The sequence below is a fragment of the Corvus hawaiiensis genome, chromosome 24 (assembly GCF_020740725.1).
Source record: "Corvus hawaiiensis isolate bCorHaw1 chromosome 24, bCorHaw1.pri.cur, whole genome shotgun sequence".
Lineage (NCBI taxonomy): Eukaryota > Metazoa > Chordata > Aves > Passeriformes > Corvidae > Corvus > Corvus hawaiiensis.
The window spans coordinates 268,758-294,201 of record NC_063236.1 but is presented as its reverse complement, the minus strand read 5'-3'; the positions used below and the strand labels follow the sequence as shown (position 1 = coordinate 294,201).

General features: G+C 48.8%; 2 protein-coding genes across 2 annotated transcripts; both read right to left on the bottom strand.

Annotated features, from left to right (window-relative positions):
• Nucleotides 1–5,457: 5,457 nt before the first annotated feature.
• HOXC12 (homeobox C12) lies at nucleotides 5,458–8,041 on the bottom strand. The gene is given in 3 exon segments (XM_048328524.1): nucleotides 5,458–5,696; nucleotides 7,512–7,980; nucleotides 7,982–8,041. Coding segments are annotated over 3 exon segments (768 nt in total).
• Nucleotides 8,042–17,911: 9,870 nt separating this feature from the next.
• Nucleotides 17,912–22,000, bottom strand: HOXC13 (homeobox C13). Its single transcript, XM_048328154.1, is given in 3 exon segments — nucleotides 17,912–19,016; nucleotides 21,363–21,717; nucleotides 21,719–22,000. Coding segments are annotated over 3 exon segments (894 nt in total). The 3' UTR covers nucleotides 17,912–18,759.
• Between the last annotated feature and the right edge of the window lie 3,444 nt (nucleotides 22,001–25,444).

Sequence of the window (25,444 nt, the reverse complement as noted above, 5' to 3'; positions counted from 1 at the left end):
TCGGGATAAGGGATGTGGGAAGTGCTGGAGGGGGCAGAAATGGAATTGAATGGAGTGAAAAGGTGAATAAAGCAAAGCAGGAAATGGAAATCGAAAATAAAACCCTATAAAATAAAGGGAAATGAAATCAAGGAGATGAATAAATAAATCAAATCAAATAAAGTGAAGTAAAATTATTTAAAAAAATAAAATGAAATAAAATTTTTAAAAATAAAATTAAATAAAATATTTTTTTTAAATAGAATAAAATAAATAAAATTGGAATAAAATAAAATTTAAAAAATTAAAATAAATAGGAATAAATAAAAGACATTTTAAAAGAAATTTTAAAAGCAAATAAAAATAAAATAAATTTTAAAATAATAAAATACAATACAATACAATAAAATAATTTAAGTGTTTTAAAAGCAACTTTTCCATGAAAAAATGGGAATTTTCATCCCGTAGAAAATCCCAAACCCTCTGGATCCCCCGAGTTCCTTCCCGGCTGGATTTTGCCGCTGGAAGGGGCCGGGATGGGCCCCATTCCTATGGAAATATTTGGCTTTTCCTCCCCCTTCCCTGCCCAATTCCGGCAGCTCCTGGGAAAAAAAAGCAGGAAACGGCTCCAGGCCCGGATGGATCCCCTGGAATTTGGCCTGGGAGGATCCTGGCGGAGCCGGGCTGGAAAAATCCGAATTTCCGCTGAATTTGGGGGTGGATTTTTCCCCCCCAAAATTGCCCCGACTCGGCCCGGGCTCCGAGCTCCGGGGCTGGCGAAGGATCCCTGGATTCTTCCCCTAAAAATCCCTCCAGGATCCCTGGATTCGTCCCCTAAAAATCCCTCCAGGATCCCTGGATTCTTTCCCTAAAAATCCCTCCAGGATCCCTGGATTCGTCCCCTAAAAATCCCTCCAGGATCCCTGGATTCGTCCCCTAAAAATCCCTCCTGGAGCCCCTAAAAATCCCTTCCCCCGCCCCAAAATCCTCAAAAGGAAAATCCCGGGAATCTCGGAGGAAATCCCCGCTCGGGGCCCCCAAAAAGCGCTTTATTCCCGTTGGATTGGGGGGATTTGGGGGATTTGGGGGGATTTGGGGGGATTTGGGGGATTTGGGGGGATTTGGGGGATTGGGCGATTTTGGGGATTTGGGGTTTTTCCTCCCGTTAAAGGAATTCCGCCGATCCCAATCCCCGGGAGGCTCCGCGCGCCCCATCCCAAACCCGAATCCCACTTTTTCCCACTCAAACCGCGGCTCTTCCCCGAATTATTCCCATTTTCTGGCCGCAGCCGGGATTTTTGGGACGTTTTCCATCGGGAATCTCATCCCTGGAGCGGCGCAGCGCCCCCGGCCCTTCCCCCGGACAAAAGGATCCCAAATTCCCCAAAAGGATCTCAAATCCCCGCTTTTCCCCCCCCAAAATATCCCAAATCCCAGCTTTTGTTCTACAAAAAAATCCCAAATTCCGGCTTCTTCCCCCCAGAAATCCCAAATCCCACCTTTTACCCCCCCGAAAATCCAAATCCCAGGTATTTTTCCCCCCCAAAATCCCAATTCCATCTTTTTTCCCCCCTAAAATCGCGGGTTTAGGGCGGAATTCCGCTCCCAATCAAAGCTCAATTCCCGCTTTTGGTTTCCCGGGGATTTTCCCAATTATTCCCCTCGATATTTTTAATTTCCCGGCACATTTTACTTCACTGAATCACCTTTTTTAATAATTACTTCCCGCCCCAAAAAAACCCCCAAAAAACCACAATAAACCCTCCAATGCTTTGATTTTTTCCCTCTTTTTTTTTTTTTATGAACTTCGCCCGCGATTGTTTCCATTTTAATCGCGAATAATAATTGCTATTGATAAATCAAAAGAATCATTAACGAAATCAAAATGTAAAATAAAATTGAAGAAAAAAATAATAATAAAAATCAAAAAAATTTTAAAATATAAAGAATAAAAAGAATAAAAGAATAAAAGAATAAAAGAATAAAAGAATAAAAAGAATAAAAGAATAAAATTAATAGAAATGATAAAATTAATAGAAATGATAAAAGAATAAAAAAATAGAATAAAAAGAATAAAAGAATAAAAGAATAAAAAAATAAAAGAATAAAATTAATAGAAATAATAAAATAATAAAATAATAAAAATAATAAAAAAGTAATAGAATAATAAAAAGAAAAAGAATAAAACTAAAAATAAAAACGTAATAATACAATAATAGTCATAATAATAATAGTAATAATAATAGTAATAATAATAATAATAATAATAATACTAGTCCATCACCACGGCGCGGCTTTGGGCTGAGTTTATTTATTCTTCTCCTCCAGAAATGACATCAGAATACATTAATTAACTCCTTCATTCATTAGAATTATCAGCCAGAAGCGACTTTGTACAGGACAGACATTGCATAGGATTGAAAAAACCCCTTCGGAAAGGGATTTCCGCGCTAATTAACAACGGTAATTAACCTAGCCTAGGCCATACAAGCAGGGGGACAACGCCACGGACACGGAACAAACACAGGACGGACAAACCTCACCGAGCGCCTCTTGCTGGGACGGAGATTGGGCAGAAATTCCCATTTTCCCGGCCTTTCGCTGCTGGTGCCTCGGCTTTTGTGGCGGGGACGCTTCGGGAATTGGAATTTCATTTTCTTTTCGTTTTATTCTCATCTTTTTCTCCTTTTAGTCTCATTTTTCCCCCTGATTTTCATTTTAGGCTCATTTTATTGTCACTTTATTTCCATTTTTTCACCTGATTTTCATTTTATTTTCATTTTTCCCCCTTTTATTCCCATTTTATTTTCATTTTCTTCTCATTTTCTTTTCACTTTATTCTCATTTTCTTCTCATTTTATTTTGTTTTGTTTGGGTTTCCCGGGGGTTTTTGCCCCTCTGAGCAGCGGGACAAGAAGGAGGCGGCTCCATTTGGGTTTTTTTGGGATGAATCCCACAAAATTCCTGACGTCCCACCCTCCTCCATCCCCGCCCGGGGGGGGGGGTTTAGAACCCAAAATGCAGCAAAATCTGCGTGGATTTGGGGGTTTTGGGATGATTTTCGCACCTCCAGGACATGGAACAGCCCCAAAATCCCCTCTGAGAGCGCCCAAACCCCGAAATTTCCCCTCGGCGCCACCCCAAAAATTGAATTTTCCCATTGCACGTGGTTGGGCTGGAGCAAAAACCGCCCAAAAATGGGGTTTTTTACACATTTTAGGGTTTTATTGCACAGCCCCGCGGCGGCTCTGGAGAGGGAGGGGAGGGAAAAGGGGGAAAAGGGGGATCCTGACCCCAAAATTGGGGTGGAGGGAGCGGTTTGGGGTCTTTTTCCTGGCCAAAAAAAGCTCGGGAAGGGAATAAAAATGGGGAATAATTGGAGTGGGAATGAGAAAAAAAATGTTTAAAAGGGGGAAAGAGGGAAACGAGAAGAAAAAGGGGGAGAAATGGGGAAAAATGGGGGAAAAATGTTGGGAAGAGAGAAAATAGGGGGGAAAAGGGCGAAAAAGTGGGAAAATGGGGAGGGAAAAAGGAAAAAAGGGGGGAATTTAGAGGAAAGGTGGCGGAAAAGGGAAACAAAGGGGGGAAGGGGAAAGAAGGAGGGAAAAAGGGGGGGGAAGAGGGAAAAGGAGAAAAAATAGGGAAAAAGAGGAGGGGAAAGGGAGGAAAATGGGGGAAAAGGGGGAAAAAGGGGGAGAAAGAGAAGGAAAAGGAGAAAAAATAGGAAAAAAGGGAGGGAAAAGGGAGAAAAATGGGGGGAAAAGGGGGGAAAAAGGGAAAAAAGGGAAGGAGACGCTGAGGGCGGAGGGAGCGGGAATAAAGCCCCAGGAAAAGAGGGAAAAGGCTCCTTCCAGCCCAGGGAGGGATTTTTTTTCCCGGTTTTTTTTCCGGGAATGGGCTCCATCGTAAATAAAAGCAGCGCCGGCCGTGACCGTGAACGCGGGGAAGCGGCGGCACGGGGGGAGCATCCCGGCTTTTCCCAGGAAAACGCCGCTTTGCCATCAAATTATTCCCAAAATAATCCCGGCGGCACCCGCGGCCCCTTCTCCACGAAAAAACTCCATTTTTCCCCAATTTCCCCCCCCCTTTTTAAAGCCCAAATTGCGATTTCCAAGCAGGAAAAGCCCCCCCTGCGCCTTCCCCCTTTCCTAAATCCCATTGCCGAAAATCCCAAAAGTGCCGTGAGCGCGAAATTGGCCAAAATTGAGGAGTTTTATCCCAGGAATTCTGAGCTCCCGCACACAGAAATCCCAGCTCCGCTGCACTGGAAGGGGGAAAAAAAACTGGGAAAAGCTTTGGGATCCCATTCCTTGTCCAGAAAAAGGTCAAAAATCGGGATTTTTAAGGAGGAAAAAGCCTCATTTTTTGATAAAACCCGCAGATTTTTGGGCGGATTCACGGCTGATTTACATTTCCTTAAAATAAAATTAACATTCTCCTATTTTGGGTTGTTTTAATCGGTTTTAAGGATGAAAAAAATCCCGAGTTATCCCAGGATTCGGGGATTAACCCCAGCGCTCGGAACCGCCGGAAAAGGGGATTTTTCCTGCCTAATTTCCAGCGTTTCCACCGCAACCCCCCACATCTCGCAGCGCTCCTGTAGTGGAAAAATTGAACTTTTTGAAAGAGGGAAGATGGAATTTGGGGATTTTGCAGAGAAACGCTGGAAGAGCGGGAGACAGGGGAGGGAAAATCTCCAAGAAATTGCGTCAACGTGGAAAAAAATCCGGGTTTTTTTCTCGCAGAGGGTGACAGAGACACCTCACTAATTCCAGGGAGAAATCCAATTTCCAGCGGGGCTTTGTCTCGAGCATCCCGATTAAACGCGGCCACCCCGATTGCCCCAAAATCCCCCAATTTAAAGTGAAAAAATTCCCTTTTCCCACCCAAATCAAAGCAGCCGCCGCGGGGCCGCTCCTTTGAACCCCCACCTCAATATCCCCCCTCCCAAATCCCGAATTTCCGCTGCTTCTCCCTCCCGCTAAACCCCAAATCCTCCCCAAATCCCAGGATCCTTTTCCAACCCGGTTTTGGGGGGAAAATCCGGAATTCCCGACGGCCCCGACGGTGCCCGGCGCTGCTCGTGGAGCCCCTACCTGAGCTCGCGGCCTTGGAAAAGCTCCCAAAAAACCTCCCCTTCATCCTCTCCGGACGCCGCCTCCATGGAATATTTTGTTCCTATTATTCGGAATATTTCCTATTATTTCTACTTTTTCTGCTTTTCCGCTGTCGGGGTTGCTTTTTTTCCCTATTTTTAAGGACAACCGGGTGATATTTTGCTTTATTTTCTTTATTCCCCGGTTGTCTCAGGGCGGGACAGGAAGGGGTTAAGAGTCTCCGTGGGGTTTTAATGGGATTTTCTCATTTTTCCTTTTTTTTTTTTTTTTTTTTTTTTTTTTTTTCCGTTTTCTCTGATTTCTAACCCCCCGACGCGGCCGATTTTGCCCAAAATTTCGCTTTTTTTTGTTGTTGTTTTTTTTAAAAGAAAGACAGCGCCTGCTCCCTGAGGAGGAGTCTTTTCTTTTTCATGCGCCGGTTCTGGAACCAGATCTTCACCTGCTGATCGCTCAGGTTCAGCCGGTCCGAGAGCTCCCTCCGTCTTTGGCGCGTGATGAATTCGTTGACCAAAAATTCCCCTTCCAGCTCGGCCAGCTGCAGCTTGGAGTAGGGTTTGCGCTTTTTCCGGGATCGCGTGTGCATCGGGTACCACGGAGCACCTGGAAAAGGCCGCCCGAGCCGCATTTGAGCCTTTCCCCGAGGGTTAAAATCCACTTTTCCCCCGAAAAAAGCATCCTTACAACGCCCCTTTCCCAAAAAAAAGCGTCCCTGCAACGCCTTTTCCCATTTTTTCCCCGAAAAAAAGTCCGCATTGAGCCCCTTTTCCCTGTATTCCTCTAAAAGAGCGTCCCCGCAACGCCTTTTTCCCTAAAAAAGGGTCCTCAGAAAGCCATTTTTCCCCTTTTTCCCTAAAAAAGCGTCCCCACATCTTCACTTCCCCTTTTTCCCCTAAAAAAGCGTCCCCACACCGGCCCTTTCCCCGTGACCCCCGCTGTCCCTAAAGCTTTGGGGCCGCGGGGAATTTGGGATTCTCCCAGCGCGGGGAGGGAGAATTGGGAAGCAAAGGACGGGAGACAAATCCGGGACACCCCAGAACCTGGGCTGCCCCCAGATCCCAACTCTGAAGCGCGCGGGGGGTTTTTTTTAAGGATTTCCCCCCTTTTTCCCCCATTTTCCCTCGCGCTGCCGCCCCTCAGCCGTGACCCCAAAAACGCTCCGGAGGTTTTTTTTTAAGGATTCCCCCTTTTCCCCTCTTCTCCCTCTCTTTTCCCCCTTTTCCCTCGCGCTGCCGCCGCTCACCCGTGACCCCAAAACCGCCCCCGGTTGTTTTTGGTTTGAAGAATCCCCATTTTCCCCCCCTTTTCCCTCGGGACACCCCTCAGCCGTGACCCCAAAAGAGCCCCGGGTCTCTCCGGCCGCGCATCCCCCCGTCCCGCTCCGCTCCTGCCGCTCCCTCTTCCCCCTTTTTTATGGGATATTTACATGTTTATGGCCTTTTCTTTTAAAAGCAGCAGCACCCAATAAAACATTCGGATTTCGCTGCTACCCCTAGCGGCCTGACCCCACATCGGCGCGCCGGTCCCACGGAGGGAACCCCAAATTTCCCCCCAAAACCCCCAAACCCCCCCTTTTTAGCACCTTACCACCGCTGCCAAGGTTCAGGGGCGACACCAACCCCGCTAAACCCCAAATTCCCTGGGAAAACCTTGCCAAAACGCCTCCAGAACACCCCAAATCCCCTCCAACCACCCCAAAACCCCTCCAAACCCCCCAAAAAAGCCCTTTTTAGCACCTTACCGCCGCTGCAAGGTTCAGGGGTGACACCAACCCCGCCGAACCCCAAATTCCCAGGAGAATCCTTCCGAAACACCCCAAAACACCCCAAATGCCCCCAAAATACCCTTTTTAGGACCTTAGCAGCGCTGCCAGCGTTCAGGGGTGACACCAACGCCGCCGCGTCCCCTTTATTCCCAGGGAAAACCCTTCCATATCCCCCCCAAAACCACCAAAATCCCGGTTTTTAGGACCTTAACCGGCGCTGCCGGGGTTTAGGGGTGACACCGACCCCGCCGAACCCCAAATTCCCCGGGAAAACACCTCCAAAACGCCCAGAAAAGCGGCCCAAAAAACCCCAAACCCCCGTTTTTAGGATCTTACCGGCGCTGCCGGGTTCAGGGGTGACACCGACCCCGCCGCGCCCCCTTCACTCCCAGGGAAAACCCCTCCAACACCCCTCCAAAAACCCCTCTAAAACCCCTCCAAACCCCCCCAAAAAACCCCACTAAAACCGCAAACCCCCTTTCTAGGACCTTCCCACCGCTCCCGGTGTTCAGGGGTGACACCAAAGCCGCCGAACCCCAAATTCCCGGGGACCGCCCCTCCAACCCCCCCTGCAGTACCCACCAAAAAAAACCCCTTCTAAAACCCCCTCCACCCCCCCAAAAAACCCCAAAGCCCCCTTTTTAGGACCTTACCAGCACTCCCGGCGTTCAGGGGTGACACCAACCCCGCCGCGTCCCCTTTATTGCCCTCGTTGAGCAGCGACGAGCCCGAATCCGACTCCAGGGACTGGCAGGACGGCGGGTCCTGCGCCATCCCCTCTGCAGCGGGATACTCAAACTTCCCGAAATTCCCTCCCATCCCGGCTGCCGGCAGCGGCTCCAGGGGCAGCAGGGCACTGTCCCTGCCCCTGTCGTCGCGCTTGTCGCCCTCTCGGTAGTAGCACTTGCCCTCGTCGCCGCGGGCGAGCTCGCAGGCGCGGCCGAAGCCGGGGTTGAGCGCCACGGGCGTGCCCAGGTAGGGCTGCGGGTACCCATTGCAGGGCTCCGAGGATGCCCAGGCGGGCAAGGAGCCAAAGTTGTCCCTCCTGGGGTAGGACAAGGACGGCAATCCCGGGATTTGGCCGCCGGACGCGCGGAAATTCGGGAAGTAGAAGGCGTCCCCCCGTGTGGATGTTGACCAGCGGGCCCACGAAGCCGGGGTTCAGGAGGTTGTGCTCGCCCATTTTCCGCGGGGCCCCCGCGCATCCGAGGGAGGGGGCAAAAAAAAAATTATTGGGATTTTTTTGCCACTTTTGCGCCTTCCCTGCCATGAAGCGGGGTTAAAAGGCTCGGCTCGAGCTCATTGGCCCGGCCGCCGCCGTCACGGTGAAGCCCCAAATCGCGCTGGGTGTCCCCCCCTTTGTCCCCTCCTCCTTTTTCCCTTCCCCTCCTCTTTTTTCCCTTCCCTTTTTTCCCCTCCCCTCCGCGGCCGAGACAAAACAGCGGCGAGTTCCTCCTTTTTTTCCTCCTTTCCCCCCCCTTTTCCCCCCTCCCGCATTAAAAAAATAAAAAATCGCTAAAAAAATCCCATCAATCCCCTTTTCGCTTAATTTCATTTTTGGGGATTTTAAAGTCGCTGCAGCGCTGGCGAAAAGCCCCGAAAATGCCATTTTTAACGGGAAAGATTTGGGGTTTTCACCCCAAAACCTCCAGCCCCCCAGCCCGGGGGAGGAAACAGCGGCGCGAGCGCGGCCGCTCCTCATTAATTAACTCCTTTATTAACTAAAAGCGCGGATTTACAGTATCGCCCCAATAAATCCCCATTAGATATTGTGTCATATAAACTTTACGGGGGCTTTTTAAGGAGACGGATGACGCTGCCCGCAACAGGCTCCGATCCAGAGGGAGACTTGGAAGCGATTCCCGACCTTTTCCCACCTTTTTTTATTTTAGATCATTATCATCTTTTTTTTTTGGCCATTTAAAATCCTTTTTTGTCACTTTAAATAGTTTAAAAATCTTTTTCGGTCACTTTTTAATCATTTAAGATTTTTTTTTATCATTGTTGGACATTATTTTATCGGGTTTGGTCATTTTTTAATCATTATTTTCATTTTCCCCCGCCTTTTCCCGGCCCCCGCGGCTCCGTGGAGGATCCAGCCTCTTCCCAGACTCTTCCCCGGCCTCTCCAGGTTTTTTTTTTAGGAGCAATCCATCGGTTTTATTAATGAGCTGTGGCGCAGACAGCGGCCAGGAGGGCTCCGCGCTCCCTCATCCATCCCCTATAGATCCCAGAAGCGCCACTCTAATCCTAAAATCTGATTTTTTCCCCATTTTTCCCCGGGAATAATTGGAAATTCCCATCTTTCTGGCCCATCCCCACCCCTGGAAGCCGCTTCCTCGCCGCTTTAATTCCATTTATTTCGCCCTCGCAGCTCTTCCCTCCCGCCCTTCCCCTTCTCCCGAGGAAAACGAGAAAAATAATAAAAAAAAAATCAATACCGGCTCCTTCCTGCACAAAATAAACTCAAAAAAAAAAAAAAAAAAAAAAAAACCTGGAAGGGGAAAAAAAACCTGGAAGGGAAAAACAATCCTGGAAGAGACGCTTTGAATGGAAACCGGGAACTGCCGAGGGTTTGGGTTGGAATTTTTTCCTCTTTTCTGGTTTTTGATCCTTTTTTTTCCCTTTTCCCACCTCTGTTGTTCTTTCGAGCAGCCCAGCTCCCTCCCCCTCGCTGGATTTTTGCATTTTTCCTCTCCAAAACCCCGGGAATATTCCCGCAGAAGGAAACCCGCCCCATTCCCATTTCCCCCCTTCCCACCGCAATATTTTAGGGATTTCCCCCCAAAACCTCGCATTTTTTTTTTCCCTCCTGGACCCCCCAAACCCCCGAAAAACCCCGGAAAAACCCCAAATCCGTCAGGTGCCGCTCTCCTGGGCGCCTTTTCCTTTTCCATGGACAGCTCCCGGGGGTGGAAAAGCCCCGAATTCCAGCTTTTCCATCGTTTTTCCAGCCTGGAAAACTCCATTCCTACCTCGCGGAGCTCCGCGCCCACCTTTCCCCGCGGAGGCAGCGAAGCTCGAGCGAGAAACGTTCCCTTGAAACGCCAAGAATTGGGGTTTTTGGGGGATTTTTTTTCTTTCTTTCTTTCTCGGTTTTTTTTTTTTTTTTTTTTTTGTTTTTTTTGGGCGTTTTTCAAGCCTTGCCAAGGAATTTTTCTCCCCGCAGGTACGAGGTGGGAATGAAAAGCTGCTCCCGGTTCCTTCCTGGAGCTGCAGGGATGAGGAGAGGAATAATTTATATAAATTCCGAGCACGTGATGCCCCGCGGTTGGCTTTGTTCGCTCCCATTTCTGCTTTTTTTTGGGGCGAAAAAAAAATTCCTTCCTCTTCCCTCCGCCCAAAAATTCCTGCCCCGGCTGCTCCGGGGCTTCGTTCCCTGCTGGAGAAAGGGAATTTCTGCTCCAAAATCCTGGGGTTTGGGGGGGGGTTCCCCTCAAATATTTGCATTTTTAGCGGGACGAGCCCAAAAATTCACTCAAAAATCGCATTTTTGGGGCGGGGTTGAGCGAGGGAGCCTCAAAGTGAGAAAAGCGATTTTTTCTTCTTCTTCTTATTTTTTTTTTTCCCCTCTCTTTTTTTTTTTTTTCCTGGTTTCTCCTGGTTTTCCAAGCTGGGAAAAGCCCCGAGCATTCCCGGGAATATTCGAAGCGTGGCCTTGAACTCTTGGAGCAGAACTCGCAGCGAGGAGCGGATTGAAAACAGAAATAGAAATAGAAATAGAAATAAACATAGAAATAAAAATAAAAATGGAAATAGAAATAAAAAGAAGCCCCGAGGACCCTTCAGCGACGCTCCCCGCCTTTCCAGGGGAATTTTTTTCCCATTAAAATCTCATTTCCCAGCTCAGCTCGAGCTTTTGGAATGCTCGGCTTAGCTGAGCGCCGCTTAAAAAAACCCAGGGGTGGCTTTCCTAAAAATATCCCAATTCCCACTTAAATTGCTCAGAAAATCCCCTTCGTTTTTTTATTTTATTTATTTATTTTTTTTTAACTCAAAAAAGGCCCAGATAAAAAAATTCCCTTTTTCCCACTGGGAAAAATCCCAATTTTCAGACAAAGATGATTTTAAAGATTATTTATTTTAATTTTTTTTCCTCAGATTCTGGAAAAACGTCGGCCTGGAAAGAAAATTCCCAGCCCGGGGGAAAAACCAGCCCCGAAATAATAAAATTCCAGCCCCGGAGTAATAAAAATCCAGGGAAGAGGGGGAGGAAAAGCGGCTGGAAAAGCGGGATCGCAGTTCAAGGTCACTGTCTAGGGTAGTAAAAAGGGTCGGCATCCCATGCTAATGAGCATCCCTGGCTGCGCGGGGAAAACATTCCCAACTTTTGGGATGAATTCCTGGACTTTTGGCGCTTTTTCCCCGGTTTTATTCGTGGGATTTTTTCCTTTTTTCCTCTTCCCTTCGGGCGCCGCCGCGACCCTGAAAATTTCCCTTTTTGCCTCTTTTCCCCCTCCTGAATTCCATTTTCTTTTTCCAGCGCTCAGCTCGGCCTGGATCGGGATTTTTATTCCCAAAATCTCCATTCCCATCTCTTCCAGGAACCCAAATAAAAATACAAATAAAAAATTAAATCAAGAGATCCCAAATCCCTGCGGCCTCAGCCCCAATTTTCCGGCTCCGATGGGAAGGACTCGACCCCACTCGGAATTTTCTCCCCAGAAAATGAAATTTAACCTTCCCGAGGCCAAAATCACCCAAATTTTTCCCGGCTGGGCGAAACATTTGGGAGGGAAAAAGGAAATTTAAAGGGATTTTGGAGAGTCTGGAGGTTGGAAAAACAAATCCCTTTTTTTTTTTTCCTTTCCCCAATTTCACCCCAAATCCGTCCGGAGTTGTGGCTCGAGCAAAAAGGGTCCAAAAAGGGAAGGATTTGGGATAAAAGAAACATAAAAATCCAGGATATGGGGAATAAATATGGACAGGGTCGGGAAAATCCCATGGGAATGGGATTTTTGGGATGGCCAAATATCCCCCGGCTGCTTTTTCTGGAGTGGAAAATCCGCTTTTCCCGTCATTTTATAAATTTATAAACGCCTGGAAAAGCTGGGAAAATGGGACTGACCCCCCCAAATGAATGTAATTCCATGGAAAAGCAGGAAATGGGAATAAATCCCTTCAGATCAGCCCAAATCACCGGGGGCGGCTCCAGTTTGGAGGCGCGCAGGTCCCAGAGAGGGAAATTCCTGGAAAATCCCATTTTCCCCCTATTTTTCCTCATTTTTGCCGGCAGACGCTCCCCCCAGGAAAGCCTGGAAGGGAAAAGGTTCAACCCTCCAAATCCAGGGAAGTTTGGGTTTAACTCCAGGTCTGGTTTTGGGGAGAAACTGGGGTTTTTTTTACCCTGGAATTCCTAAAAAAAAAAAAAAAAAAACCCACCCAAAAAAACTGGAAAAACAAGCGGGGCCAGGGCGTGGAATTCCCGAGTCGCGAGCAAATCGCGATAGGAGGAGCCCCAAAGCCGCGATTTGATTCCATTTTCCTTGGAAAAGGAGGAGAAAGCGGCGGGGAAAAAAGGGAATTTCGGGAATCCGCGCCTGGCTGAGCTCCCCCCGCAGCGGAGCCGCGATTTTTCGGGATGTAATTCCCAAATATCCATAAAAACGAGGTTTCCCCCCTCTTTGAGGCGAAGCGCAGCCAAGGGGGTGAAAATCCAGGGAAGCGGCAGCGCTGGAGGAGCCTCCAGGAAAAATTCCTTGGCAAAGCCTTGGGAAGCTCCCAAAAATAATTTAAAAATCCTCTTTCCCCCCCCTTTTTTCCTTTTTTTTGGGGTTTTTTTTTGGCCTTTCAAGGCCAAGTTCTTGTGGAACCGGGAAATCAGAGTTGCACTCACCTCGCTCTGAAGGGAGAGGAATTCCCGCTCCTGAGGGGGGGATTTGATCCTTAAAAAATGGTTTGGGGGGAAAAAATAAATGGGGGAACGTTTGTTGGGAGGGGAAGTAAAGAAGGGAAAAAATAGGGGGGAAAAGGGAAAAATAGGGAAAAGGAAAGGGAATAAATAGGAAAAAAGAAGGGGAAGTAGAAAAAGAAAGGGGAAAACGGGGAAAAGAAAGGAAATAAATAGAAAAGAGAAAGGAGAAAATAGAAAAAAGGAAGGGAATATTAGGGGGGAAAAAGGAAGGAAAAAATAGGGGAAAAAGGAAAAGGAAGAGAAAAAAGGAAAGAAATAGAAAAAAGTGAGGAAAAAATAGAAAAGAGAAAGAAAAAACAGGAAGGAAAGGAAATAATAGGAAAAGAAAGGAAATAATAAGATGAAGAAACGAAAAAATAGAAAAAGGGAAGGAAATGAGAGGAAAAAGAAAGGAAATTAAAAGGAAAAACAAGGAAAAAAAGGGAAAAAAAAGAAAAAAAAGAAAAAAAAAGGTAAAAAAGGGGGGAAAAAAGGAAAAGGTAAATTCATTAAAAAGAAAGGAAACAAAGGGGGGGGAAAAAAGGGAGAAAAACGAAAAGAGGAAGGGAAAAATCCGGGAAGGGCCGCGCCGGGGCCGGGCCGGGAAGCGCCGGGAACAAAGGGAAGGAAAAGCGAAAGTTGGGAATTTCCTGCGGGGTTTTCCGGCCCCGCCGCTCGGGCCCGTCTGGACTCGAGCTCAGCCCGGCTCAGCGGCGGCCCCCGCGGCGAAGATCAAGGCTGAGGGGTCCCCCCGGGTCCCCCCCGTCCCCTCCCCCCCCCGATGATGTCAAGGTCAAGGGTAACTCGCCCGTGACGTCACAGCCCGCTGACGTCATCCGCTGACCATTCCCCATCCCGATTTTCTGCGGAAAAATGAAAGGGAAAACCCCGAATTTCTTCGATTTGGGGTCAAATCTCGGCGAGTTCTGCGTCGAAACTGGGATTAAGGAGGGGTCTGCGGCCGACGTTTGGATTGAAATTCAGTTTTTCTTCCCATTTTTAATTCCGTTTCCCCTCGTCCCTTCGGGCGCCTGTCGCGACCCCCGAAAAATTCCATTTTTGCCTTTTTTTCCCCTCCTGAATTCCGTTTTTTTCCCAGCGCTCAGCTCGGCCTGGATTCGGGATTTTTATTCCCGACTTCTCCATCCGCGGCCCTGCCAGAAATCCAAATGAAAAATTTAAGAAAACCCAAAATAAATTAAATTAAAATTTTAAAAAATCAGTGAAAATCTCCTCATCACGAGAATTCCCATTCCCTCCTTCTCCACCCAAGCGCCTCCTTGGAGAGGATTGGAGTTGGAAGGAAAATTCCGAGGAGCTGGGCTTGTAAATGAAATTTTCCGCCTTTTCTGGGGAAAAAATGAGGGAAAACGCCCCCAAAAATCCTAAATCAGCAACGGGAGGAAGAATTGATTCAAAAAAACATTAAAAAATGAAATTAATAAATGAAGAAAGGGATTCTTTTTATCTTTCCAGCCCCAAATTCATGTTTTCCCCACCGGATTAAAGGACGGAGGAGGAATCCGTGGATTCATGAGGGATTAAGGGGGGAAATTTGGGATTTTTGGGGCCCCTGGAGGTTCCAACCCAAGACTGGAGCTTCGGGAAAAGCTGAATCCCAAAATTCTGAGTGGAAAATCCAACATTTCCTCAGCTCCTGGAGCGTTGGGGGAGGACGGAAGCTCCGGCGTCTGCGGAAAATCAGGAAAAATTCAAATATTTTGGGAAATTCGGGCTGGAAATCGCTCGAAATTCCCTTTTTTCTCCAATTTTCCCCACCAAAATCCCTAAAAAAATCAAACCCTGAAGAGGAATAAATGAAGGAATTCCTTGGTTTTCCTTCTTTTTGGGAGTTTTATCCCATTTTTTGGAGTCCTCCAGCACCAAAGAGCAGCCAAGACAGGGAAAAAGGAGGAAGAGCCGGAGCTGGCCTCGTCCGAAAAACTTTAACCCAAAAGTGACAAAAATTAACCCGAAATGGTAAAAAATTAACCAAAAGGGACAAAAATTAACCCAGAATGGTAAAAAATTAACGCAAAAGTGACAAAAATTAACCTGAAAGGGATAAAAATTAACCCGAAAAATGATAAAAAATGGACCCAAAAGTCACCAAAAATTAACCCAAAAGTGATAAAAATTAACCCCAAAGTGACCAAAAGTGAAGCCACAAATTAAACCAGAATTTACCAACAATTGACCCGAAAGTGACAAAAATTACCCCCAAATGACCAAACCCCTCCCGATTTGGCTGCTCCGAGAAGAATCCGAGCTCCAGGGGAAGAAAATCCGGAATATTTCTCCCTCTTCCCACATTCCCTCCAAACCCTTTCCCAAGGATCCGTTCTTGCCGCTCTTTAGCCGATTTTAAAATTTATTTCTCATTTTTTCTGCCCCCCAGAATTGCGATTTGGGCATTCCCGGAGCTGCTTTTTGTCTCCGCACGCAAAAATTCCCGGTTTTTTAGGAATCAGAGCCTTTTTTTCCCACCCAAATCCCGACTTTTCCCGGCTGGGGAGAATTTGGGGAGGTTTTCCCAAGGACTCCAAGCGCCCATCCAGATAAATTCTGATATTTCCGGCTGAGCTGCTCCTGAAATGAATGAAAATCGGAAAAATTCTGGGTCCAAATCGCTGAAACTCCCCCCAAAAAAATCCGGGAAAACCCTTGGGATCAACACCTGGAATTTTTGGGGAGAAATCCCCAAAACCCTCAAATTTTTCGCCTTCCCCACCAAAACCTTGGGAGAGGGGCGGGTCCGGCGGCATTCCCGGGATTTGGGGTCGCCTTGGGAAGGATCCCAAATCCATCGGGGGCGATTTCTGGGGAGGGAATGGAATTTTCTGGATCCCTGGAAAAATTCTGGGAGGAAAAACCCAACGCCGAGGGTCCTTTTGGGGTTTTGCGGGGGAAATTTTGGGGTTGATTTGGGGAATTTGGGTGCGGATTTGGGGATGTTGGGGTTGATTTGGGGATGTTGGGGTTGATTTGGGGAATTTGGGTGCGGATTTGGGGATTTTGGGTGCGGATTTGGGGGTTTTGGAGTTGATTTGGGGATGTTGGGGTTGATTTGGGGATGTTGGGGTTGATTTGGGGAATTTGGGTGCGGATTTGGGGATTTTGGGTGCGGATTTGGGGGTTTTGGAATTGATTTGGGGATGTTGGGGTTGATTTGGGGATGTTGGGGTTGATTTGGGGAATTTGGGTGCGGATTTGGGGATTTTGGGTGCGGATTTGGGGGGTTTTGGAGTTGATTTGGGGATGTTGGGGTTGATTTGGGGATGTTGGGGTGGATTTGGGGAATTTGGGTGCGGATTTGGGGATTTTGGGTGCGGATTTGGGGGTTTTGGAGTTGATTTGGGGATGTTGGGGTTGATTTGGGGATGTTGGGGTGGATTTGGGAATTTGGGTGCGGATTTGGGGATTTTGGGTGCGGATTTGGGGTTTTGGAGTTGATTTGGGGATTTTGGGGTTGATTTGGGATGTTGGGGTTGATTTGGGGGTTTTGGTGCGGATTCATCCGTCCCCATCCATCCCCACATTCCAGAGGCGCATCCAGGCGCCCATGAACGGGATTTTCATCCCTTTTTGTGTGAAAATATTGGGAATTCGCTTCCAGATATGGCTAAATCTCCATCAATTTCTAGATTTTTATGGCGAATTTGTATGAATTAATATCTTTATCGCCTTCGTTTCTAGAAATCCCTCTGTTTATCCCCAATATTTCTATGAATTTCTATAAAAACACGGATTTTATCCACCTGCCGCTTCCCAAATCAGTGCAGGGCGCTGCATTTCCCCTTCTACATCTAGAAATGTCTGTATTTTATTATCTATTTCCGTAAATTCCTATATTTTATTATCTATTTCCGTAAATTTCTATCTTTTATTATCTATTTCCAATAAATTCTGTATTTACCTCACGTATTTCTACAACTTCCTATAAAATATCGATGGAAATTCAGACCCAGGACGGGATTTGAGGGGGAATCAACCCAAAAATAAAGACCCGGAGCGCCCCAACCCCCGAATTATTGAAATTCCACCCCCCGAATCTGAATATTTATATCCGCAAAATCCACAAAACATTTAAATATCCACCCCGAAATCCTCGAAACAAGCGAATATTCAGGGTTATATCCCCGGGCCTGGGAGAAATACAGAAATAAATATTAAATAGAGATTCAATAGAGATTCAATAGAGATTCAATAGAGATTCAATATCGAGTAAATGAAATATTTTGCCGCCCGCGCGAGCATTTTTGTGGCCTCTAAAATTCACTTTTTTCCCCCTTTAAATTCCCCCTCTCCCCTCAATTTTTGCCCCACTCCGGGCAAATTTAACCCCGCAAAAATCTCGATTTTAAAGCCTTTTTTTGCCCATTTTTCCCTCCCCTCGGGCGGATTTAAGGAGGGGATTAAACGGCGAAATTCTTTCCTCGCTCGGATCTCTCCGCGGGAGTTGCGCGGCTGCGGAGCCCGAGAGGTTTTGGGGAAATTAAAGCGATTTAAAGAGGTTTTTAAAGCGGTTGAGGAGCGGCCCCGCCGCGTTCTCGGGCGGGGGAAGGGAGGGAGATGAGGGAGGAAAAATAAAGGGAGAGAGAGAGAGAGAAGAAATGAAATAAAATTTAAATTAGATAAGAATTAAGTGAAATAAAAATCTCTTGAATAAAATACATGGAGTAAAAATCTGTGGAATAAAAACCAATGGAACAGGAGCGCAGTGAAATGCTGCATTTTGGCAATATTTATCCCCTGGATATACACTATATGTCGACTAAAAATAGATCAAATTAAAACTAAAGCCGGTAAACAATTTTAAATAGAATTCGAGTCAATAAAAATCAAAGAAATAAAAATATACCCAATGAAAATGAAATAAATCAAAAGAAATTCATCAAAAATTCCATTTTAAAGCGCTCGCTTCAACCCCCTCGGATTTCTTTTCTCCCCTTCCCATCCTTCAATTTTCCCGTTTTTATCCCAACTTTCCCGCATTTCTTCCCTTTTTCCCATTTTTTCCCCGGAATTCCCGCCGGGGGCTGCAAAAAGGTGCACAAAGCACAAAGAGCCTTTTTTTTTTTTTTTTTTTTTTTTTTTTTTTTTGGTCCTCCAGGCAAAACAACGACGAAAAAAAAGCGATTTATTTCTAAGAAATGATACAAGGCGGACACCACGAGCTCTCGACATTTACAGGACAATTAAAATAAAATTAGAATTTAAAATTTAAAAAAAAAAACCAAAAAAAAACCAAAAAAAAACAAACCCCAAAAATCGCTTTTACTTCTCCAAGGAACACTGCGGATCATGAAGAGAACCCCAAAAACCCCCAAAATCGGGCATTTCCCGAAAGAAAACTCCACTTTTTCCGGCCCGCACAGAGCAAAACCCGCAGGAGAAAATTCCCCCAAATTCCCCAAAATCAAACAAAATCTTGGGGAGCGGCTCCGATCCCGCCCCGCGCCCAAATCCCGGGATTGGGGAGGGCTCGGAGCGACCCCCGGGAATTCTTTTCTCCGCTCGGGAGCAGCTTCATTCCTGATTTTTCCATCCTCAAAAAACCGGGAAAACGCGGAGCCAACTTTGCCCGAGGGGGTTTTTTTCCCCCCACATTTTTTACACATCGGGATGAGGGCGGAACGAGCCGAGATAAGAGATAAGAGATAAGAGATAACGGAAGGGGGGAAATGGGAATTCCCATCTTTAACTACACTCTCAGCTTAATATTCCATTTTCTCCTCTGCAAAATATCCACGAATTCCCCAAAATCTGGGAATTTTTCCCGGGATTTCACAGTCAGAGCTGGCGGGAGGGAAAAACTCAAAGCCGCGCTGGGTGATTTTGAAGGGACGGGGTTGATTTTTTTTTTTAGGATCATTCTCTTTAAATAACCTGGAATCAGCAGGATCCCACCGCAACGAGCAGATAAATATTCATTTTTACGCTTCTCTCTTCCCTTTTTTTTTTTTTTTCCCCTCCTCTTTCCACGATTTTCCCAATCCCAAAGTCCCTCAGGTGGCGTGGAGATGCCCTGGCTTGGATTTGCTGACCACTTTCTTCTCCTTGACCCTTCGGTTTTGGAACCAAATGGTCACTTGGCGCTCGGACAGGTTGGTGGTGGCCGAAATCCTCCTCCGCTTCTCTTTGGTGATGAATTTGCTGGCCGCGTATTCCTTTTCCAGCTCTTTCAGCTGGATTTTGGTGTAAGGGACCCTTTTTTTGCGGCCCCGGCGGTAGCTGCTGACTTCGGGTTGCAAGGGAACCACGTCTGGGTGGGGAAAAACGGGATTAAAGTGAGTGAGAATGGGGGGGGGGGAAATGAAAAGAATCAGGGTAAAAAGAAATGAAAAGAGAAATAAAGCGGAATAAAATAAGGGGAAGGGGGATTGGTGCGTCCTGGGGGTGTGGGATGAGGATTTTGGGGGAGGGAGAGGGGAAACGAGGATAAAAATGGGGTGAAAAGGGGGGAAAAGGGGGGAAAAGGAAAACGAGGGGGGAAAGAGGGGAAAAGAGCGGGGGAAAAGAGGGAGAATAGAGAAGGGAAAAAAGAGAGGGGGGAAAAGGGGCAAAAGAGGGGGGAAAAGAGGGGGGAAAAGAGGGGGGAAAAGAGGAAAAGGCAGCCAGAGGAGGGGGATAATGGATGATAATATTGCGGATAATGGGAATAAAAACACACCAGGGATAATTCCGGGCTGTTTTTCTTGGCCGCGGATGAAGGAGGAGCCTCAGCCCTCAAAGCCTCACACCGAGGGCTGCGGGGGATCAAAGGCACCTCAAAACCACCATTTTTGCGGCAATTTTTAGCGTTTTCCCCTTTTTTCCTTCTTCCTCTTTCTCCTCCCATCCCCCTTTTTTTCCCCCAGCAGAAAATCTGGGACGAGCAGCCCCAAATCCCAGCCCGGTGCGGACCCAGGAGCCCCCCAAGCCCCAAAAATCCCTTCAGAGAGGGCAAAATAACCCAAATTTTGCCCCCACGCAGCAGCTTTTTGGGGGCGCTGGGGAAGGGGAAACGCTCCGGGCGTGGGGAGTGGGATCGGGGGGATCTGGGGACACCTCGCCCCTATTCCGGCCCTACTGGGAGGGGGGCAAAGCTCTCCCCGATATTTTGGGGCATCCCCGAGCCTTTCCCAGCGCCCTCGCAGGGTTTTGGGGTGACCCGAGCCCCGAAATTCGGCGCTCCAAAGGGGCAGGAAGATGGAGGCGAGCGCTCCTCGGCCCTAATTATGGCTGTCGGGCGTTAATTGGGGAGGTTTGGGGGCAGAATTCTCCTTTTTGGGGTCTCAGCAGGGCCATAAAGCGTTCGGGGGTCCCCCCCAAATCCAGCGCCACCCCAAAAATAAAACCCCACACGCAGCCAAGAACGCGCTGCCGAATTCCCTTTCCTGTGGCCCCAAAAATTCCTGGAAAAGCTCCTTTTTGGTCCCGATAAAGGGGGATGAATAAAGGGATGTGTGCGTTCCCCCCAGAATAACGCGACCCCCTCGCTTCTCTCCATCCCAGACATTTTAGGGTCGCGTCCCCCAATTTATTTGGGGATTTTTTTTTGCTGCGGAGAGGCCCCGGGAGCAGCTCCCGCCCCGGGATTTTCGGGCTTCCAGGATGCTCCAAAGGGAGAATTTTGGGCCTTTTCCCTGCCGGGATGCGCTGGCTCTTCCCCACCCCTCTCTGCCTCCTTCTCTTTCCCCCAACAGCTTCATTTGTCACTTGACACCTCTTCCCCTAATTGCGCGTAATTGGGAGATGATTTACTGTGCCCAGCCCCCGACAGCCCCCAGCCCGCCGAGCCATTCCCGGGTTCGTTTTTATTTATTATTATTATTACTATTTTCATTTCCCCCCTTTTTTCGGAGCTCTCCGCCCGCGGGGGAGCGGCGGGCAGGGGGGGAGACGAAGCGCCAGCGCCGAGAAACTCTCCCGAGGCGAGGCAAGAGGGAGGAGAAGGAGAAGAAAGGGGAGAATTAAGGAATTAAACGGCGAAGTTTCTTTCCAGAGCGCGGATTTGGAGTCGGCGGGGATTGCTTCACCCTCGCCGTGCATGTCCGTACACATTGCCCCGCACTGAGGCATTCCTGAGCCGGTTCTTTCCCCTTTAATTACGCAGCCAGGCGCTCACGCATCCCTGCGTGCGCGGGCAGATGGAATATACGGAATACGTGGAATACGCGGGTGGAATACGGGGAATGTGTATGGAATAGATGGATGGGATATATGGAATAAATTTGATATATGGAATACGCGGAATATATGGAATAAATGGAATAAATGGAATACACGGCATAAATGGAATAAATGGAATACACGGCATAAATGGAATATATGGAATGCATGTGATAAATGGAATGTATGGAATAAATTGAATTAATGGAATAAATGGAATATATGGGATATATGGGATATATGGAATAGATGGAATAAATGGAATAAATGGAATAAATGGAATAAATGGAATAGATGGAGTATACGGAATACATGGAATAAATGTAACCTATGGAATAAATGGAATATATGGAATAAATGGAATAAGTTGGATTAATGGAACATCCGTGCGCGCTCATCCCGGGAAGCCGGAGGAGGGGAACGCGGCCATCCCGCCGCTTCCCAGGGAACAGCCTACCTGGGAAAGGTGATTTCCAGAGGTGCGCGGACTGCGATTGCTCTTTGGAGCAGTAAACTTGCCCGTCCCAGCCGTTGGAAAGAGCCCAGTGCTGGTAGCCTTCCATGGGAAGCAAAGCCTCGTGTCTCGGCTCCGGGTGAGCCCCGAGCGCCGGCACCACCGACACGTCCAAATAGCCCGGCACCGCCTGGTAGGAGCCGGGAAAACCGGGATAAAAGGCGAATTCCTTGGCCCTCGCCGGCAGCTCCTCGCCCGCCAGGGGCCCGCCGGCCTCGGGGTATTTTTCGGGCGGGTGGTACGCGCACGGCTTCTGCTGCAGGTTGACGCCGTGGGACAGGCGGCAGCCGTAGTACCCCCGCTCCGAAGGGGTACCCGTAGCCCAGAGCCGCGCCCGACGCCGCCCCCGACGGGCACTGCCGGGGGGGCTCCGCGGCCGCCAGCTCCGCGTACGCGGCTCCCTGCGCGGCCGCCGGCGGTGGCGGCGGAGGAGGCGGCGGCGGCGCGGCCAAGCCGGCGTGCGGCATCATCTCCCGGCAGTGTCCCAAGCTCTCCATGCGGGATTTCTCCCGCGGGGCGTCCTCGCAGCGGCAGCCGAGCGCGTCGGGCCAGCGCGGGGGGAGCCCGAGCGGGGCCGTCATGTCATGCCGCGCTGCCGCCGCCTCCTCCCGTCCTTCCTCTCCCTCCTCCTCCTCCTCCTCCTCCTCCTCCTCCTGCTGCTGCTGCTGCTGCTGCTGCTGCTGCTGGCCTCGCCGCCGCCTCCCGGCCGCCTCCTCCCGCTCCGGTGCTGCCGGCGGGGGCAGCTCCGCGCCGCGCCCCGGCGCCCCGGGACCCCCCCAACATATCGGCCCCTCGCGCGCATGCGCCGCGCGCCCGCCGCCGCCGCGCCATTAAGAAATCCGCCGAGGCCACGCCCCCTTCTCCCCGCGAGGCCCCGCCCCTTCGGCTTCCGCGCCTTCTGATTGGCCGCGCGCGCCGGCCACGCCCACTCCGCCCCCCCCGTGTCCCCGCCTTCGGCGTCGCCGCCCCCTCCCCCCCCCCCCCCAAAAGGATCCGGGATGCTCAAACCCCCCCCCCCCCCCCATTCCCGTTTTTTCCACGATATTCCAACGGGAGAGGCTGAACCCCTTCGGGGGGAGGATAAAAATCCCCCCCCGCCTTTATTTTGAATTTTTTTTACTTTTTTTTTTGACCTGCTGAGGGTTTTGTCCTTCTCCAGGTGCTTCCCAAAAATTCATTAAAAATAGGGAAAACTCATCCCAAACGCCCCCAGCCCCATTTTGCTGCCGGATTCCCAAAAAATTGGGTTTTTCCCCCAAATAATTGGATTTTCCTCCCATTCCGCCCTCAAATTTCGGGGATTTCGGCCGCAGGGGTGAAGCGGGAGGGGGCCCCGGGGAGGCTCCTGGTCCGCGCGGGACGGGGGGGATTCATGGAAAACCGGGAATGAGCTCCGGGCTGGGGAATTGGGGGGAAAATAGGGAAGATTGGGAGGGGCGTGGGGGAGAAAAGGGGGCTCAGGGGGGGCTCGCAACCCCCCGGGGGGGGGGATATGAAGGATGGAGGGGCCCCAGCACCCCAAAAAAATCCGCGGAAATCGAGGAAAAAATGGGAAAAATTGGATTTTTTTTTTTAGGATTTTTCTCCTCAGCCTGTCCCTATTTCAGACCCCCCCCCTCCCCCCCTTCGTGTGTCTCCGTAAATCCCAAAATTCCCCCCGATCCTGCTGCTTTAGGGTCACCGCCCTTGCCGGGATTCTTCTGCTCCCGCCTCATCCCCATGGAAAAAAGCTGGAAAAGGGCAAAAACGCCTAAAACCCCTCAAATTCCGGGGGTGCGGCTGCACAGGGAAGCCCCCAAAGGAGAATTCCCGATTTTCCTGCCCGGCTCCCAGCGCTCGGGGAAGGGAATTTGGGAATTTGGGGCATCCCAAGTCCAAGTTCAAGGGGAAAGGAGGCGTGGGGGAAAATTCCCGGGTTTGGGATAAAAGGGTTGGGATGGGCAGGGAAAAGGGGGATGGGGATGATGGGAATGGCGTGGGGTGGGAGGGAATGGGGGAGAATGGGATGAAATGGGGAAAAAATGGGATGAAATGGAGAAAAAATGGGATGAAACGGGAAAAAATGGCAGGGGATGGAATGAAAGGGAAAAAATGGGATGAAATGGGGAAAAAAAAAGGCGTGGAATGGAATGAATTGGGAAGAAAAAGCCATGGGATGGAATGGAAGGGGAAAAGAATGGAATGAATCGGGGGAAAACGGAATGGAACGGGGGGGAAAGGCATGGAATGGAAGGAAACGGAATAAAAGAAATGGAAAACCAACATAAAATCCAGCTGGGAAGAAAACCCGTCAATGAACGATCTACAAACAATAAAAAAAAATTAAAACAAATCCCAAGAAAAGCCGGGAATTCACCTCCTTTGTGCTCCAGCCGTCCAGGAGAAAGATCCCCATCCCCATCCCAAGCTCCACATGGAAAAAATTCCCAAATTAAAGCCAAACGCGACCCTCCCCCAGCCCCCGGCGCTTTTTTTTGCCTTTAATTTTTATGAAGTGCTGAACATCGGGCAGCACGTCCGGGATTTAACGTTAAAATTCCCAAGATTTATGGGGAAAGGCTGCGAGGGAGCGGGAAAAGCCGGGAAGGGCTCGGGGCTTGAGGTGGGAGCCCTGAGCAGTTGGGAATGATGGCAAAAAGAATTTCAAATGAATCCCGAATTTGGATGGTTTGGGAGCGGAAATTTCTGCTTCGCATTCCGGGGAAATACCGCGGATTTGGGAATTTCGGGGGTTTGGGGCCGGCTGTGGCTCGGGGAAGGGGTGAAAAGAGGGGGAAAAGGGAAGAAAACGAGGGGAAAAAAAGAAGGGAAGGAGAGGAAAATGGGAGGAACCAAAAGGGAAATGGAAGGAAAGGAGAGGAAAAGATGGAAAAGGGGAAGAGAGGGGGAAATGGAAGGAAAGGAGGGGAAAAAGCTCTTTTTTGTGGAGGTGAAAGAGGAGGAAAATCGCATTTAGGGCCAGGATTTCCCGGGAAAGGATCGGGAGCGCTGAACAAAGGAGCCTTTGGGTGCGAAAAAACGAGGAATTCCTTGGGAAATCGGCATTTTTATGGAATTTTTGGGCATTTCGGGGCTCTGAGGGCGGTGGGAGGGTCCGTGCTCCAGGGATGGGAGCGTTCCCCCCCAAAAAATTTGGGAAAAGGAGACCCCAAAACCACGCGGGGAGAGAAAAATTGGGAATGGGAGCAGATCCCGGGGTTTTAATTCCATCCCTTCCTGCTCCAAAATCCCCCCGCGAGCGCTTTCTGAGGTCCGAGATTCCCGATTTTTGGGAATTCGTGGGATAAAAACTGCGGATTTACGGAATTAAAGGGAAAAAAGGTCAAATTCCCAGTGTGCCTTTTTAAAATTGAGGAATTAAGGAGAAAATTCCATTTTTTTCTCATCCAGGGCTCGCAGATTCCTCCTGGAAAAGGTTTTTTTAATGGGTATTTCTCCTTCCACAACAACTGAGCAGAAAAAAGGGGAATTTTCCTCTCCTGAATCCCAGGATGGCCCCGGCTGCTTCCCTTTCCCCCCTTTTTTCTGAAGGCAGATCCCGGGGAAAATTTCGATTTTTACAATTTCCTTCCTTGATTTTCATTCCTGCCTGGAAAAAAAAAAAGAGAGAGAGAAAATCGGATTTATTCCAAATCCACGGGGGGGAAAAAATTCCAGTTTATCCTCCTGGTTTCCCGCTTTTCTCCGTAATTTCTCTCCAGCGCTTCAGCTGCCCGGATTTAAGGAATTTTCCCACCCTTTCCCCTTTATTTTAGATTTTTATTCCCAGTTTTTCCTTTTAAAAAATCCCCAAAATTTCAGCATCGAGCCCAATTTTTGCAGGTGAAGGCGACTGCAGGCGGGGATTTGAGGTTGTCCATAAATCCCCTTTGGGAAAAGCCGATTTGACTCCCAAATATTCCAGGGAAAGTGGCCCAAAAAGGGGAATTCTGCCCCAAATCGCGGCCGAGCGCCTCGAGGGCGCATCCCAGGGAGCTCAAATCCAAGCGCGGCTTTTCCAGGCCGAAAATCCCAACCCGGGAAAA